At 57.5% G+C, this 16945-nt stretch overlaps 1 protein-coding gene across 8 annotated transcripts in view; it reads right to left on the bottom strand.

Moving 5' to 3' along the window:
• The window catches only part of NAV1 (neuron navigator 1), a 212991-nt gene that overhangs the window by 22304 nt on the left and 173742 nt on the right, over positions 1-16945 (bottom strand). For 4 of the 8 annotated variants that reach the window (XM_068541883.1, XM_068541882.1, XM_068541888.1 and 1 more), the window contains 11 exons: positions 11046-11184; positions 10300-10597; positions 8839-9532; positions 7919-8362; positions 7227-7268; positions 6474-6619; positions 4778-4948; positions 3737-3789; positions 3015-3038; positions 2829-2906; positions 137-220 (listed from right to left, as the gene is read on the bottom strand). In XM_068541883.1, the coding sequence (XP_068397984.1) occupies positions 137-220; positions 2829-2906; positions 3015-3038; positions 3737-3789; positions 4778-4948; positions 6474-6619; positions 7227-7268; positions 7919-8362; positions 8839-9532; positions 10300-10597; positions 11046-11184 (2173 nt within the window). Of the gene's footprint in view, positions 1-136; positions 221-2828; positions 2907-3014; positions 3039-3736; positions 3790-4777; positions 4949-6473; positions 6620-7226; positions 7269-7918; positions 8363-8838; positions 9533-10299; positions 10598-11045; positions 11185-11271; positions 11430-16945 lie in introns of all 8 variants that reach the window. The other 4 variants (XM_068541889.1, XM_068541885.1, XM_068541884.1 and 1 more) reach the window with 4 other exon arrangements.

Raw genomic sequence — 16945 nt, 5'->3', positions numbered from 1 at the left:
GTGCTCGGCCAGGGGCTGGGCTCGGGACTCTCCAGACCCGATGGGGAGGGCAGGGAATCGGGGCAGGTGGAGGACCCAGGGCGGCAGGAGGGAGGGGGCTGGCCTGGCCTGTCCGTCCCCCAACCCGGGCTCTCACCTTCTCCTCGGCTGTCTCCGCCAGGTGCCGCAGGCGGCATGTCATGCTCACCAGGCTCTGCTCAAAAGCCGCCACCAGGTTGGCCTGAAACAAACACGTACGGGGGTTCCCCAGGTGCCTGGGTTTGGGGAAAGGAGGGGACGTCTGTGGGAGATGGCTGAGCTGACCAACGGCGTAGGGGCTCTTACACCTTGGTTCCCTTTCTGGCCCGAAGAACATTCCTGGGGAGCCCAGCTCCTTGAATGATGAAGCGGCACAGATAGCATCAGAGTGGGGCAGGTCTTTGGAGGTGTCTAGAGATGCGACACCTACTGTTTGCAGAGGTGGGAGTGTCCCCTGCTTCCAGGGGGGCGTCACCTCGGGGGCCGTCGCTTTATCCTGGTGTAACTCCTCCCCCAGGGCCCCATCACTCCCAGAGAACGGGTTTGGGACAGCTTCCCACCCCCGCGCCCAGGGGGCCTCCATTCTTAGGTTCTGGCTGCTCTTTCCCTGATCCTGGGGCTGGAGCGGTAGCTTGGGCCACCTCGTGGCAATTCCACAGTCTGGCCACTAGGTGTCGGGCCGGCTCCGCGAGGGACCCCCAAGGATCTGGTGGGGGGCAGCAGGGGGAGCGGCAGGAACTCCGGCTCTGCCAGCAGGAAGGCCTGCAGGGAAGGGGGGCGTGCTGAGGCTGGGACCAGAGAGGGGGACGCTCGCTCCGGGAGAGGAACGGCCGTGGCTGGGGGGCAGTAAACTGTGGCCCTTCGAGGGAGGGGCGCACGCCGCACAGAGCTCTGGGGGCCTGTAACCCCTGCTTCCCCTCGGCCAGTGGCTCTGCCTCCCTGGGGGTCGACCCTAGTGTTCGCCCCCTGTCCTTGACACAGGCTGGAGGCCTCTCTGGTGCAGGCCGGGCTCCTTGGCAGGTCTGTGCCACGATGGGGTTACCTCCACCTGCTGGACCGGGAGCTCCTGCCTTCCTGGCCTTGGGTCACCTCTTGTTTGGTCCCTACGTCCCTGCCCGTCTGTGAGCGCACGGCTCCTCGTGAGGGGCCCCGAGACCCCGGCTCCTCGGGGCTTTTCCGTGCCGGCCTCTTTCCGTCTGGGGCTCCCTCTCCTCTGGGGGGGGGGCTGCCGCCCCGCATCTTGTCCCTCCTCTGAGCCTCCCTCACCCCCAGCCCCACTAGGGAGCCTGTATGCCCTCGGGGCTCAGCCGGGGGTCTGGAGAAAGGCTGGCATGTGGGAGGGGGAAGGCGTCCAGGCTGTGCCCAGCGTAGGCAGCTGGGGAGTCCCGGTGAACAGGACACAAGGTCTGGAATCGGGGGACCCTGAGAACAGCAGAGAACCTTCCAGAATCCAGGACTCTGACCCTCAGCGAAAGCCTGTCTCCAAAATTCAGGACCGTCATGTCTGAGCGTTTAGTTTGTCCTCTCTTAGCCAAAAGGAACTTCCTGTTCTAAGAGAGTCACCTTCTAAACTCATTCCCTTGGCTCTGGCCCAGACTCGACAGCACGACACTGACAGGGTGTAAATGAGTCAGACAGGCTCATGCTCTCTGACACCCCTCCCCGGCCGCCGTCTCCCAGACATGAGCTTCCTGGGCTCTGCCGGACGTGATGGCCTTGGGTGAGGCGCCAGGGACAGAAGAGATGGGTCTTGTTTCTATTACGATTCTTACGGGTCCCCAGCTGTGGGGAAAAGGCTTGATAGGAGCTTCGTGCAAGCCAGTAAGAATACAACTGACCAACTGAGAGTTTGGGAAAGAGAATAAAGAGAACACAGAGAACAACCAGTGTGGTGAGGACACCGCTGCCAGAATGTATTGGAAACACGCAAAACCGCGGTGCAGGGTCTCCTACCTGATTCCAGTGAGACCCAGGCCTGACAGCTGGGCTCCCCAGAGAGGAAGGGAAGAGAAAAAAACCAGCAAGGACTGCGGAAATTGCAGACATGGTTACTCTGTGCAAACACTTGGAAAGCTCCGCAGATCCGGCTCAGCTGTTGTTTACAGCTTTGGGGGAAAATGGCTCTTATGTTCTCTGTTTGCAGCTCGGTCGCTGGGGAGAGGCTTCTGCAGCCTAGTTTGTGGGGAAGCTTCGTTTCTCCCCATCTCACAGGGTGGAAAAACCGAGGCCACAAGAAACGTATTCTGAGCGGATGTACTCTGGGCAGGCTGAGGGCGGTGACAAGCACGCGGGCTCCCCAGCTAAGCTCAGGGGCCCAAGAAGACAAGGCAGCTGTGGGCGAGGAGCCGGAGCCCGGGCTGGCCTCCTAACAGTGCTGCGGTTCCCAGATGCAGCCCCACCACCCAGCTGTGTGCCTGCCCAGCGACGGGGTGAACAAAGACACGGACGCGCCCCAGGGCAGAGGCAGAGGGTTCCCAGGGATCTATAATTCTGATCCGTGACTATTTCTGTCCACGGCCGATGGCAAGGCTGTTCCCACCTCCGCGCAGAACCACTGTTATAAACCCTTTTCTCTTTCTCTAGGGGGTTCACAGACCATCGGACGGGCGCTCATCCGTACCTATTAATTAGGGTGGGGGTGAAAATGTCTCCTTAGAGACATCCCGACTCGGAGGAGGAGACCAGTCCCCAGATCCTCCGCTGCCTGGAATCAAAGCCCACGGGACACCTCATGAGACAGTTCTCCTGGGGCTGAACTCATCTAGTTTGGGCCCAGACAGCTGCCCGGCTGTCCCCTCCCCGGCACTCACGTTGGCGGAGAGCTGCGACGTCAAGGTGGCTACTTTCTCCTGGGATGACTCCAGTGCCCTGCGAAGCTTCCGGATTTGCTGCGAAGGAGAGGGAGACGCACTTACAGTGGCAGAAGAGATGTAAGGCTCGCAAGGAAATGGGGTGCAGGGGTGTTAGGAGGCCGGGGCGAAGGCTGGGGACCCTACCTCAGACTGCATCCTCTCCTCAGCCTGGAGAAGGAGCACAGAAGGGGGGTGGGGGGAGAGAGGGGGAGAGAGAGAGAGAGAGAGAGAGAGAGAGAGAGAGAAGGCGGTTACTACAGAGGCAAAGGCAGCGCGCAGAACGCAGAACTCGAGGAAGCGAGATGCAGAAGCACCAAGAGGCTGAAGCCCTGGGGCCGGGCCTGGCTCCTCACGGGGTGGGCTCAGACCCCAGACCACGGTTCAATAAAACACACCTCTGGAGCAGAGGTCACAGCCACCTCTGCCATTGCCAAGAAGGCCAGGAAATGAAACTGCTGATCTGAAGACTAACCCTATCGCCACCAACTTGAAGGAGTAAAGCATTAGGGGCAGAACGAACCTAAGGACCAGCTTACGCCTCACGGGCAGACGCGGGCCCAGGGCCCACGAGGAACATGCGGCAGATTCTGCACACAGCCAGGGTTCTGGGGTCCCTGAGCGCGGCCCACCCTCCCGGGCACAGAACGCCTCCACGACCAGGGGATTCTCCGTATTTCAAAGGAGGCACAAAAGGCGCCAGGGTCGCTCAGGGATTGGAGGTGAGGCCGGAAGGACCACCGAGGTCTAGAGGCGCCCACTTCGTGCCCTAAGCTCCAGGGGCCCCCACCCCGCCCCGCCCCGCCCCGCCCCCAGGAGGGTCCAGGGCACAATTTGGTGCTGGGCGGGGGGAGAAGCGAGGCTCTTACTGAGGAGTAGGTGGAAGAGGCACTGGAGGCCAAGGACAGCACTGAGCCGTGAACTGCAAGAGAAGCAGAACGCAAAGGGTTAGCAAAGCGCTCGGCCGGGGAACCCGGGGAGGGTTCCCGGGAGGAGCGCTAAGGCCGGGGTTTGGGTTCTGATCCTGGAGCAGAGAGGGAGAACGGAACAGAGGACGCGGCTGTCTGCCTCCCCGAGGACTCGAGTTCCGGGCAGGGCTGGCCTGCCCCCTCCGGCCCGTGCTCTCTGACAGCCGGGGCGAGGGCCCTGTGCCCAGCCTGCTCCTCCGAGGGCGCAGGGGTCCGGGAGAGAAGATGCTCCCGGGCACGTGTCACCGCCTCCCCCATCAGGAAAGCACCGTCGCTGCTGAGGAAGAGGCAGTTCCCATCAGAGCTGCTCAGAACGAAACGCAGTTCTGCCTGTGCCTCCTCTTCGCAGTGGGGACCGTTCAGATGAGAAAAGTCTCCAAGTGCAAGACACTCATTCTGATTCTTCATGAACGACAGCCCTACTGAGAGAACCGGAGCGTGTCGGCAAGGAAAGCCCCCGGGATGCGCGTCCTGATGTCACCAAGTCTCACCCCCAGAAAGCCGGGCTCCAGCTCTGGCCACCGCGGCCAGAGGGCCGCCCTGAAGCCGGTCTTCGGAACGTTCTTGAAAGAGGAACGAGATGCCTAATTCTCGTAAGGCTTTAAGAGCTACCTCTGCGTCCCCGTAAGCGGTCCTGTCCTCTGATGACTCGGGGGATGGGAGGACGGTGGCGGCGTGCTCCGAGGGCGCCATCTAAATAAGCCTTGCACGCTGCCTCCCCTCCCCCGCCCCCGGGAGAGGCTCCATCCCAAAGCCCCAGGGCTAGACGGTGCCACCCAAGGTTTCTGGGCCCCCAGACCCTTCAAAGGGGTGGGAAGAGCGAGCTGAAATGGCCCAACCGGATGTTCTGTGAATCAGACATGTGCGCGGTGGCGGCCGCGGTGGGCGAGGGGACCCAGCAGAGCTGGAATGAGCGTGAACCGCGCTGGCATGAAGTCTCACCGTCGTCCGTGGGGTCTCGGAAGGATCCTGACCGGATCATCCCCTTGGGTCTCTCGGCCAGGGACAGGGTGCTCCCCATTTGGGAGCCGCTGTACAGCTCGAAGGCCGCCTCGTGGGTGGGGATGCTGTTGGAGCGGGTGATTCTTGGCGTGGTGGCCGCAGTGGGACTCACTGGAAGGACAGAGGCGGGGGACAGGAGAGGGAGGGGAGGGCGGGAGAAGAGGCAGGGGCATCAGCTTTCGGTCCCGGGGGCGGGGCGCCAGGAGCAGAGGCGGATGGAGGGGCGGAGAGGAGGCCGGGCTGGCGGGGCGGCGGGTGTGCAGGGGCGAAGAGCGTGGCCTGTTTGAACGCCCTTCCCTCGGGCCTGTCTGCCCCGGAGAGGTCGCTTTCGAAGGTCAGGCTGGGGGCCTGGCAGCTTTTCTGAAACCTTCGCATCACTTGGATGTGCCGATGAAAACGGGGTGTCGTGTTTCTCTAACACACAACGGGCTGCCGGGGAGGCCTGAGAGCTCAGAGCAAGACTCAGATCCGAGTGATGAAGAGAACCAGCGAGAGACAGGGGTCAGGCTGTGGGGCACACGGCCGGGCACCACGGAGGGGAGCGGGGCTCCCCATAAAGCACGCTGCTCTGGGCGCGTGCCCAGCATTACCCTGGCTGGAAGGCCAGAGCCGGTGAGTGTGTCCGGGAGGCTGTGCAGCCCTGCTGGCCCGCAGCCCCGCCCCCTCGGCCCCTGCCTCTCGGCTTGCATGCTTGGGGTGCGGGGGCTCCTTGGACACTCCGTGGACGTCCAGTCTCCAGGAAGACCTGGGAAGAAGACAACCCCACCTCTCTCGGGGCCCTTCAGCGTGTGTGAGGTGATGATCGTGGCTTGGCCTGGCCCCTCATCCCCCTGTGTGGTCTCCATGGAGACGGACAGCGAGCTGGCCCCGCCCTCCCTTTAATGGCTCTCAGGGACCAGATGACCTTCCCTTTAGCATCGCGCCCTTCTCTAGCAAGATGACCCCGACCCCTAGTTTTCTCAGATTCCCCAGTCGTCCCACAGGCGTGTCACAGGTCCTTGGGTTTTGCTTACTGCCTTCCTTCGCTCCGCTGAAAGAGGCAGTGGATTTGGAGACGCAGGAAGGAAGCAACAGGCCGGCCCGGGCTCTGTCCTCAAGGGCCCCCGGCACTCGGCCCCCAGGAAACAGGGCCGTGGGCCCCGGCCTTCGCCCCTCCCGTCTCTGAAGCAGAGTCGCCTACTGCTCACAAGCTGCCCCTTCTCCTCAGACACCAGGAAGGGTGAGGCCAGCACGGGGCTCCCTCAGCCCTGCCTCCGGGATTGGACGGTCCCGGCTTTGGGGCAGACCCACCTCTGCACTCGGCCGCTCACCCCCTGCCTCCCCAGCTGCCCAACGCTGCGTCGCGGCGCTGGGTGCGGCGGCTCCCTTCTGGCTGCACCGGGTTTTGCTCTGGGCCTCCCTGACGGCTCTTCCACGCCAACAGGCAGACTCTCTGATGCTGCAAGGACCCCACAGCCTGGGCCCAGGGGCCACGTCTCAGGTCAGGGTCTAGGCGCACTCGGCCGTGCGTCTCACGGTGGATGGATGAACTGAGACCCGTGAACCGGCCGCCACGGCGCAAACCAAGTATGAGGTGAAACCCAAGGCCCCGCTGCCCTGCCTGCCCCCCGGGACGGCGGTGACTGCGGACACTGACCTATGTTGGTGAGCTGGCCCTTGGCGCTCAGGGACATGGACAGCGCAGGGGGCGACGGCAGCTCTGGTTGGTCGTCGGACTCGGGCAGCCCCCCGATGGTGTGGGAGTGTCGCCGCTCCTTGTCCTCCTGGGACTGGAGCTGGTACCTGCGGGCGGCAGCCGACAGCTCGGTCTGGGCTTCTACCACCTGAGCTCAGAGGTGGGCTCCCAAAGCAGGACGAGGAGGTGGGAGCCGTCGGGGCGGACTACGAGGGGTGGGGGGGGGCAGCATTCTCCCAGACCTCGGGAGGGGCGGAAGGGCTGGGGGCGTCCCTGCGGGGCTGCCCGAGGTGGGCCGAGATGACGGAGGCCCAGGACAGAGCTCGGCGTTCGAACCTCCCAGCAGCAGGAATCACCGGACTGCAGGACCTACTGCCCACCTGAGTGGCCAGAGGTGGCCCGCTCTCCCTCAGGCTTGGAGGGGGGGGGGTTCTGGCGGGACTGGGGCAGACAGCACGGGCTGGTGCCGGGAAGTGCGTGAGTCCCATGTGCAAGCCTGTCTCTCCTCTGTCACCAGAGCCCCGGCTACAAGGTGACGCACACACAACAGTGAGCCTGGGTGGGCGCCTGGGAGGGTGTACGGGAACCAGGTACACGTGACCGGCCGAAAGGGGCACCGCATGCATGACTGGAGCCTGGGACAGGGCAAGTTACGGTTTTTCATAAAGAGCAGAAGCCCCAGGTATAGGAAAGAAAAACACACGTAAGGGTTACCTGAGCCCCTTCTTGGGAAGGGTATTCCGATCCCGCTGATTACTGTGGAGGAAAAAAAGAGAAGCACGTGGGTCCATCTTAGGAACTAGACTTTGGGACCAGAGGTTTGACGGATGCAACACCGGGACCCAGGGCATCCGACTGTGAGTCCCCCGCCTCCATAAACAAAGGGGAGGTCAGCCACAGCCGCCTCTGGGCTCACAATTTGAGAAATTTATCTGAGACGTTCGATGTTTTTCTCTGATTAGCTTCCCACTCCCCGGCACCGCTCCCCGGCAACCAGGGATTGAACCCGGGCCCTGGGCAGTGAAAGCGTGGAGTCCTAACCACTGGACCGCCAGGGAATTCCCGCTGATTAGCTTTTTAAAGATCATACTGTGGTAGATGAAAACCAGGATGTGACATAATAGGGATGATCTGGGGCCAACGATTAGGAAGCAGACGCTTCGGAGGGCAGGTTGAACCAGTCACGAGGTCTTGGGGAAGTCACTGAACGTCTGTGTACTCGTTCCTCATGTAACAGGTGAGAATCAGAATTTAAACACAGAAAGGAAATCCTGTTCCATAAGAGTCGCTGAGAAGCAGAGGAGGTTACTTAATGGGCACACAAGTGTTGAAGGTCACAGAGCAGCAATCAAACACGGCCGGAGGCAGGGGCGGGCTCGGGCTCGGCCCCGGCCCCGCCCACCTACCTGTCCAGCTGCCCGGTCCTGGGGCTTCCGCTCCAGGGCAGCTCTTCGGTGTTCTCCTCTGCGGGGGCGGCGGGGGGCGCGGGGGCCGCGGGGACGGGGGCGCTGCTGGGGAAGGCGCCGGGCAGGCTCATGGGCATCTGGAGGGACTCCATGCTCCTGTGCAGGCCTGAGAGCTTGGGGTACATGCGGGTCTCTTTGGGGACGCCGAAACTGCTCATGAGCTCCAGGCCCTGGGAGAAGCTGGCGGAGTTGATGTTGAGGATGGGGGCTGGGCTGGGGCTGAAGCAAGAAGGGAGGGGGCCCCCGGCGGCCGGGCCCGGAGCGTGCAGATCTGGGACCTTCGGCGCATGGGCGTCAGCGGACGCAGGGAGATCCAGGCTGTTGGAGTTGACCTTGTCCAGATTGGCTAGGGAGGGCGGCTTGACAAAGCTCTTAGCCGTGGCCCTGAGAGAAGTGACGATAAAACAGGACATTTAGGATCACGGAGTTAGAGAAACAACAGGCAGGTGGGATCTCAGCCAAATTCTGGTCCTGTTTCCTTGCTTTCGGGCTCTTTGCAAAGCACGGGGGGCTTCTCTCAATGCCATTGGGAAATACGGGGGAGGAAATCTGACCTGGGCACCATCAAGTCTTAACGAGGGGGCAGCACATGCATAAGGGAGACAAGGGTGGCTTTACACACAAATGGATGTGTGTGTGAGAAAATAAAACGGCAAAACCACCCAGCAAGAGCTTGGAGAGGCTCAGAGCACATCGGGGGGTGCTGAGAACAGCTCTGAAAGACGGAAGAGGCGCCCGGCACCCGGGGAACAGGGGGGAGGCCCAGGGGCAGCAGGGGACAGGCCGCCCCGTCTAAGGAGCGCCAGGACCCTGGGAGGATGCCGGGCGGGCAGACAGGAGGAAGCGCCCAGCCTGGGTACCTGAGGGGGGTTGGCGGCAGCTCTGCCAACTTGGGGGCCGGGGAGTGGCTCGCTTGGCCCTTGGGCGTGCTCTCCGGGGAGCCCATGCTCTTCAGGGACACACTGTCTGGGTCCAGGGCCACAGCCTTGGCCTTGGCCTTCTCCTTCTCCCGGTCCGTCTGGTTGACGGGGGCTGGGGTGGCCCGCCCGCCGGCCCCCTTGGAGGGCTCCTTCAGCCTGGAGGGCGTCAGGCTGCCCTGCCTGGTGCTGAGGAGACTGGGGTCGATACTGCTGCTCACGGGCCGGGGGCCGGCCCGCCCGCCGGTCACGCTCATGGAGCTGGACTTGGCCGGTCGGGGCAGGCTGCGGTACTGGATGTTGGAACGGGCGCCCGGAGCCAGGAAGCCGGGCTCCGCGCTGTTGGGCACGTCCAGGCTGGTCTTGCGTCCGTTCGCCGGCTTGACGGGGATGCCCGAGGACTTCTGGACCTTGCCGAGCGTGGCCGAGCCCCCGGTCTGCACGACGGTGGCCGTGCCTGTGGCGGGAGGGGGCTTCTTGTAGCCGAAGGACCCCGACGTGGATGGGCGCGCGATGCCCGAGGGAGGCTTCTTGGCGTCACCCAGGCGGTCGCGGCCGGCGTCCGAGGAGGAGCGCTGCAGGCCGGCGCTCTTCACCGCCAGCTTGCCCTTGTCGGCGGCCTTGCCCTCGGGTTTGCCTGCGGAGGGCGGACAGGAGTGAGTGCTAGGCCAGCGTCTCCGGCCCCGGGAGGAGGGGCGCCGTGGGGCTTTAGGGTCTAACTGCGGGGCGGGAGAGCGGGAGCCCCGCAGGCTGAGGACCCTTCTCGCCAGACGGGAGGGGCCTCCGGGCGGGACTGGCCTCCGATTGTTTGTTTTGTTCTTTGTTGTTGTCCGCTCCCAGGGCAGGGTGTCCCATTTTGGTTGAAACGGCAAAGGCGATCACAAAGATGGTCAAGAAGGAATGACGTCCAACACTGGTCCAGGGAGGGGAGGTGGGGGAAGCAAAGGACCGGACCCAGCTGTGTCTGCCGGTGGTTAGGGACCAGAGGGAGCCTGACCGAGGCCGAGGGTCACCAAGGGGCCGCTCTGGGAGCGGCATGATTCTGACACTGTGTCAGGACCTCCCTGGGATGGCAAACAAGCCCTCAGGAAGACAAGGGCATCACCTGCGCGTCCCAGGAGAGGAGAGGGAACCGCTGGACAGTGTGAGGCAGGTCAGGCCAGGCTCCCCCCCTCCTCTACATCTGGGCCTAGGCTTTAAGCACGTGGCACTTGTATGCCCACATGTGCGCGGCGGACATCGTACTGCCCGTCTTCCCTGGCTCGGGATGGCCTGGGGACTAGGGGGGACGGCACGTGGGAGCAGCGTTGCGGGCTGGCCGTCTCCCGAGGGCTAACGGCTGTGAGGAAGCCAGGGAAGCAGCACTTGGCCCTGGTCCCCCCGGCCCCCTGTCGCTCGGCTCACCTGCGACCTTGAGGGCGCTCTGGGCCGTGTGAGTGATGGGGCAGGTGACGGCCACCGGCGGGGTCTTGCCCTTCTTCAGGGACCCGGGGTGCCCCAGGGTGACGGGCTTCTTCAGTTCCCCAACCTTGGACGGGTCGTCGCAGCTCTCGGGCCGCTCCCGCCGCCACTTGGACGCCCCGGGCTCCGTCTTCAGGCTGCCGCTGTCGTACTCCAGCTTCTTGGGGGCCTTCTCCTCCGACTCACTGAACCAGCTCAGCTCACTCTCTGCCAGCGAGCGCTTCTCGGAGTCCGTGCGCAGCTGGAGACGAGAGAAGGCAGAGTGGAGGCTCAGGTGGGGAAGGGAGGACTGGGCGGAGGGAGGGACTTCGGCTGCCGGGTGGCCTGACTCTTCCAGAGCAGACAGTGAACCAGCCTTCCGCCCGCACCTCCAGGCTGCCAGAGAGGACGGCACACAGATCCCGGGCTTCTCTTCCTCGCCAGGTGGGACAGCACTTACGGGCATCCCTCCGAACTGGCGTGGGCGCTCGATAGAGGCCCGCCCACCAGGACAGCAGCTCACGCCTTAGGTGACTGCCCGGCAGCTAGGGAGTTCTTTCCACCAGCTCAAGAAGGACTCGGCCAAGGGCACGTGGGAACCAATCCCACGGAGCAGGTGAGCGGACGTGCCACCAAGCGCACGGGCACGGCCCGGTCTGCCCCGTGGTTCTCTTGCAGAAGGCGGCCTAGGCATCCGCACTCCCACGTACCACTATAGTCGAGTTCCTGCGAGATGCCGTCGGCGTGGTGGGCAGGGAGTTGAGTGAGGAGCTGGCGTTGAACTCTTCCGAGCTGAGGTTGTCTGAGGCATCACTGAGCCCGCTGCTGATGGAGCTGCTCTCATCCCAGCTGCGGGACAGGAGAGAAAGGTTAGCAGTCAAGACAGAAGCCACGGCGAGAAATAAAGTTCCCATAATGAGGGCAGGATGGCTGTACCCCAGCATGCAGACCGGCCAGAAGGGGAAAAGCTTGGGGGTTAGTCCTGGGTTTGCCGGCAACGCAAAGAGTGATTTAAACTTCCTTGTAATTTGGTGATGTTCTTTCATAAAAGGAAGGGACTACACAGGGAACTCTACTCAACACTCTGTAATAACCTATGTGGGAAAAGAATAGGAAAAAGAAAAGATACACGTGTTAGACATACACTGAATCAAGTTGCCTTACAGCTAAAACAAGAACAACATTGTAAATCCACTATACTCCAATATATGATAAATATTAAATTTACATTAAAAGAAAAAGAAGGGACTAGCTTTATCTGGTCAAGGAAGATGTTATATCTCCTTAACAGAAAGGTGTATTATAGACACAAGGTAATTCTTGGATCGAGCTAATCACACAAACCCATTTCCCGTCCCTATAAATAGCCTCCATTCCTAGAATTACTATATCTTTATTTCTAGATGTGTTCTCTAGGTATTTCCCCTCCCTTTTCTAAATTTTTCCACACCTGATAACCAGGGCCGGAAAAAGACTGATCTTTTCTAGAGCCGCTTAGACCTATCACTTCTCACTGCCCCCCTCCTTGTAGGGTTCACCCCATCCTGGGACCGGGCCCCGCTTCTTCTGGTAAGTGAACCCACTTTAGGTGCCGTGGCCAAGCAGAGGGGCCAAATGTGTGCTGAGTGGTTTCATTGCTCTGCCAATGGCTTGGAGTACCAGACTTGTGGTACCTGGGAGAGACTGTCGTTAAACATCTGTCTGTATGTCTTTATATCGAGAACCCTGGTCCGTATATTCAGAGAGCCTGACACAGCCTCGGTCACTCTCCCACAGTCGCTTGGCTATTGATTTTTGCGTTTGACAAGTTTCACAGTCAGGACGTTTATTCTTAACATCTGAACGAAATGCCTCCTCCTCTACCGTTCATACCAGTCTCCTCTTGGACCATCCGTGCTTGCTCTCACAAGTTTCTTTTTGTTCACACGTTATTTTCAAAGCTCAAATTCCATCTCCTACAACCTTTTTTCAAAGGTCCCATTTCCCAAGCCTTTCCCCATTTCTATTTCTTCCCTCTGGACCCTAAAAAGTTCTTCAGAAATTCCGTGTTCAGTTTTAGAGCCTCAGACTGAACACGGGACTTTAGTAATTCCGTGGGAATTCTCTCTAAACCCTCGCATTTGCGTCCACAGTGAGTTTGTTCATCAGCTTCACGTGTGTGCTGAAGAGGCTTAAGATGTTTTCCGTGAATTAGCTGGTATCTGGGAAACTTCTCCCTTTAGGTTTATTTTGAGTTTCATATCATGGAACAAAAATCAGACACACAAGTCATCTAAGTGCTTGGCCCAGATTTCAGCTGGCCTCCGTCTGATTTATTTGCTGGGAATAGGAAAGTGGGTGGTTTGGACATTTGGCTTGTTGCTCTGCAGGGATTAATCCAAATACATTGAGAAAGAGCAAAGAAAGCATGGGGATTAGACCACACTACAGAGTGAGCTAGACTTTATTACTATGAAATATGGCCATTATTAAATGACAATCCACCTCTTCTCCCCCCAACTTGTGACATATATTAAATCTCACATTTGTTCTGGGCTAAAACAACACCTCCCCCCAACCCCATATCGTAGAGAACACATACTGAGCAGGAAAGATCAATTCTGGTTTTACCATCCTATCATCCTATCAGCTCTCCTGGGTCAAGATAAGACCTCTGGCCAACAAACAATTTCCAGCCGGTCAAATACACAAGAAGCCTGTCCTTGCACAGAGATTAATTACGGGTAATCGAGGCCTTGGGGCAGAGAAAACTCATATGGACCAAGAGGCCTTTGCAGTCCACCAACCCTAAAGAAACCCCTCCTTTGCTCTGCATTGACGGAAAGCCCAAAGCTGAGACGGGGGAGGGGTGTTTATCTTCTCAGAGACTCAGTTCCTCCTGGCCCCAAAGACCTCCGCTCCCAACTCACAGACTTTCTCCTGTAGTAAGAAAGTTCAAGCCTAATTACTGGGCAAGGGTGGCTACAGGATTTGAAGGTTTCCTTCAATTTTTCCACGGACTGGGGGCAGGGCGGGGGCATGGTTCAGGAAGTAAAGCGAGCGATGGGGAGGGATGGGGAGCGGCAGGTGAGGCTTTGGTCACTCACCTGCCGCTCACCTCCTGCTGTGCGGCCCGGGTTCCTAACGGTACCGGTCCTCAGCCCCAGGGGTTGGGGACCCCTGACCTAGAGAAATTCCTTTGCAGGTCCTGAACAAAAGGGAAAGTCTGTTGTCATGACTAAGGGTTAAGCACGTCCTTTGGAGGGAGCATATTTTCTTTCTTAAAAGAAAAATTAGACAGGTAATATATGCTCTAGTCAAGACTCGAACATTATGTAAAAATATAAAGGGAAAAAGGAAAAACGCCCCTTTTCTGCCCTCCCACTGTGACTTCTAGGGTAACCACGGGTAACGGTTTTTGTGCTTCCTTCAAGAGCACCCCCATGCGGCCCCCTGTCCGCAGCTGTCTGCCCTCTGCATCCGGGACCATACCGCACCCTCTGGAGGCTCTTAAGTTGGAACCTCAGGCCTCCTCTTCGTTGGTTTACATTACTGTTTTAGTGAAGTACCTCTTCCAGTAGGCTCCTGGAGAAGGGTGCTTGGGAAGCAAACTTTATAACATCTGACACATTATAAAATGTCATTATTCTATTTTACGTGTGAGATTTTGGCCAGGCGTTGAATCCTTAGCTGAAAATAATATCCTTTCAGAATGCAAAAGCATTGCTCCATCGCCTAGCCTCTACTGTTGCCATTCTGACTCCTTGTCCCTAGAATGTGACCTGTTTCTTTGTTTCCTTTCTGGAAACGTTTAGCATCTTCCCCGGTGTTATGAAGTATCATTAATGATGGGGCTTGGTGTGGGGGGCTGTGTTTACTCATTGAGCTGGATACGTTCCTGGGCCCTTCAAATCTGGACGCTGGTGCCCTTCAGCTCTGGCAAATTTTCTCTGATTATTTCTTTGATGGTTTTCTCCTCTCCATTTTTCAGTGCTCTCTTCTAGACTGTCAGTTATTTAGATGATAGATTTTGAGGTTGATATTCTGATTTTCTCTTATTTTCCAGCACTACACACACACACACACACACACACACATATATATAAACTCTATTTTTTGGGCAGTGGCCTCAATCTTATCTTCCACTGCCTCTTTTCTGCTACCATTTTTCATTTCCAAGGGTACTTTTGAAAACACCATATCGGTCTTTCTCTCAAGGACACAACCTCTTCTTTTAACTCTCAGAGACATTCATTCACTCATTCATTCGGAGGGTCAGGTTTACAATCTCTTTGCCTCGTTTCTAGCTCCCAGTTGCTTTTTTCTGTTTGCATTGGTGAGACTTCTGTGTTACAGACCTTCTCGGACCTCTGACGACCCTTGGCTGTTTGCTCATCTGTAAGACTGGGACCCTCATTGTAAGTTCTTTGGAAGCTCTGTGTACACAGGTAGGACTTGTCAGCGATGGCGTCAGTAGAGGGAGATGCAATGGGACTGATTCATGTACGTTTCTTCTCTGGGGCTGCTCAGATTTCCTAGAGATTAATCTCCCACCCTCCTGCCTGGAGGGAATAAGACCTGTGTTCTGAGAGCTGAGCTGGGGAAGGCCCTGGGGGTCTCAACATTCAATATGCCAAGTTTCACTCAATACTGGCTCAAAATCTAAGCCTTCACTGTGCCAGGAGCCCACGAGTGCAGAGATCCCTGTTCTGTTCTCTCCAGAGCTTCCAGTCTTCTGTCGACTAGGGGAACGGCCGTAGCCTTCCTAGGCTCGGAGGGGATCTGAGGCTCTGAGGTTTCTCACATAAATTTCCAACCAGTCCTCCTGTTTTTAGTTTCACCTGTTCCCCCTCTAAAGGTACCCGACGTCACCAAATCAGCAAGCTTTTTAAGGGTCCTGGGATACAAACAGAGGTGCTGCACAGCTGTCCCCACTGTTGGCTTAGGACTCAGCTTCGAGCTGATAAATCAGTTCACACCTGCCATTCTGATTCCAGCTTCCCCAGATGTTGTAGCTACTGTCTCTCCCTTCTAGTCTTTGTCCTTGTGGTTTTATGATTTAAAAAAAAAATCCCAAACCCTTTATGGTCATTTTACTTTTGGGGGTAGTTGTGAAATATATTAAACGGATTTTATCACAGCAGCAAAATTCCCCTAAATGACGCTTAAGAGCTCGTCCTTTTGGATTCGATGTTCTGACGGGTAGACTTTGAGTGGAGCGAGCAGAGGAGATATTGGTGTTGGAATCAGGAAGAGGCAGAAGGGAATTCCCTGGCAGTCCAGTGGTTAGGACCCGGCGCTTCCACTGCCGAGGGCACGGGTTCAAACCCTGGTCGGGGAACTAAGATCCCTCAAGCCTCATGGCGTGGCCGAAAAAAAAAAAAAAAAAAAAAAAAGAAAGAAGAGGCAGAAGGAACCATCTAGATGAGTGTTTGGGGTTTTTTTTTAAAAGTATTTATTTATTTATTTATTTATGACTGCGTCGGGTCTTAGTTGTGGTACTCGGGATCTTTCATTGTGGCGCACGGGCTTCTCTCTAGTTGTGGCACGTGGACTTAGTTGCCTCGTGGCATATGGGATCTTAGTTCCCCGACCAGGGATCGAACCCAGGTCCCCTGCAGTGGGAGCGTGGAGTCCTAACCGCTGGACCACCATGGAAGTCCTGAGCTGAGTTTTTGAAGAATCAAGAGCCGTGGGAGAGAAGAGGCTGGGTGAACCCTGTCCCTCCTGAAACATGGTTGTTTAAGGTGTAAGAACAGAAAGTCTTTAGAAGAGTTCAAAAAATCTACCGGCTAGTGAGTCTAGAGGACCGTGGAGTACCTGCCTGGCCAATCAGGACAGCGGGGGGAAGGAAAGCAGCTTAAATACAGCGCCAAAATGAACAGACAAAGTGGAGTCAGGCCCCGCCCGAGCTCCGGAGGGCTGTCATGTAGCACAAAGAATCTCTGCTCACTCTAAGCTGGGTTTTGCTCTCTTCCTTCTGTTTCTCTTTGAATGTGTTTCTCACATAGATCTCAGGTGGAGAAAAGAGGGCTGGGCAGCGACAATCTAGGTCTAAATTTACTGGGACATAAGAAAAACAGAACGCAGAGAGCTTAATATTCTTTTATAATCCAATCTATTTATAAGTCCAAACAACAATCACTAACGGGTAACTGATGTATAAGAGAAATGTTCTCTTGAGCATTTACAACATTTTACGCAATTTACTTTGAATGGTGTACAAGTTTTCATTCTGGGACGGTTATTATAAGAACAATGACACTTCCTCGTTTTCACCCACCCTCGGAATAGAAGATGAAATGAGTCGGAATAAGCACACGAGAGACTGAGTCACATACAAACAAGACGACAAAAACATCCCTTGTCAAGGGATGTTTCTAACGTGCTCGACAGGGTAGAAGGTAAATTAAGGCATTTTCTCTGCAGGGTATTTATTTCCCCATTTCCCCATCTCCTCATACCCCTTAATCCTCCCTCCAAATCTTAAACTTCTCATTTCCTGTTTCCGCTAGAGGTATGACATTTTCCCCCTGTCATCCGACCAACACCTTCAATGTGTCTTCAACGCCTTTTTCTTCACTTCCCCCCTTGAGCACCCCCATCGTCCTGCTCCCCACTGTATTATGGG

The sequence above is a fragment of the Eschrichtius robustus genome, chromosome 3, assembly GCF_028021215.1.
Source record: "Eschrichtius robustus isolate mEscRob2 chromosome 3, mEscRob2.pri, whole genome shotgun sequence".
Lineage (NCBI taxonomy): Eukaryota > Metazoa > Chordata > Mammalia > Artiodactyla > Eschrichtiidae > Eschrichtius > Eschrichtius robustus.
This window is presented reverse-complemented; position numbering and strand designations above follow the sequence as displayed.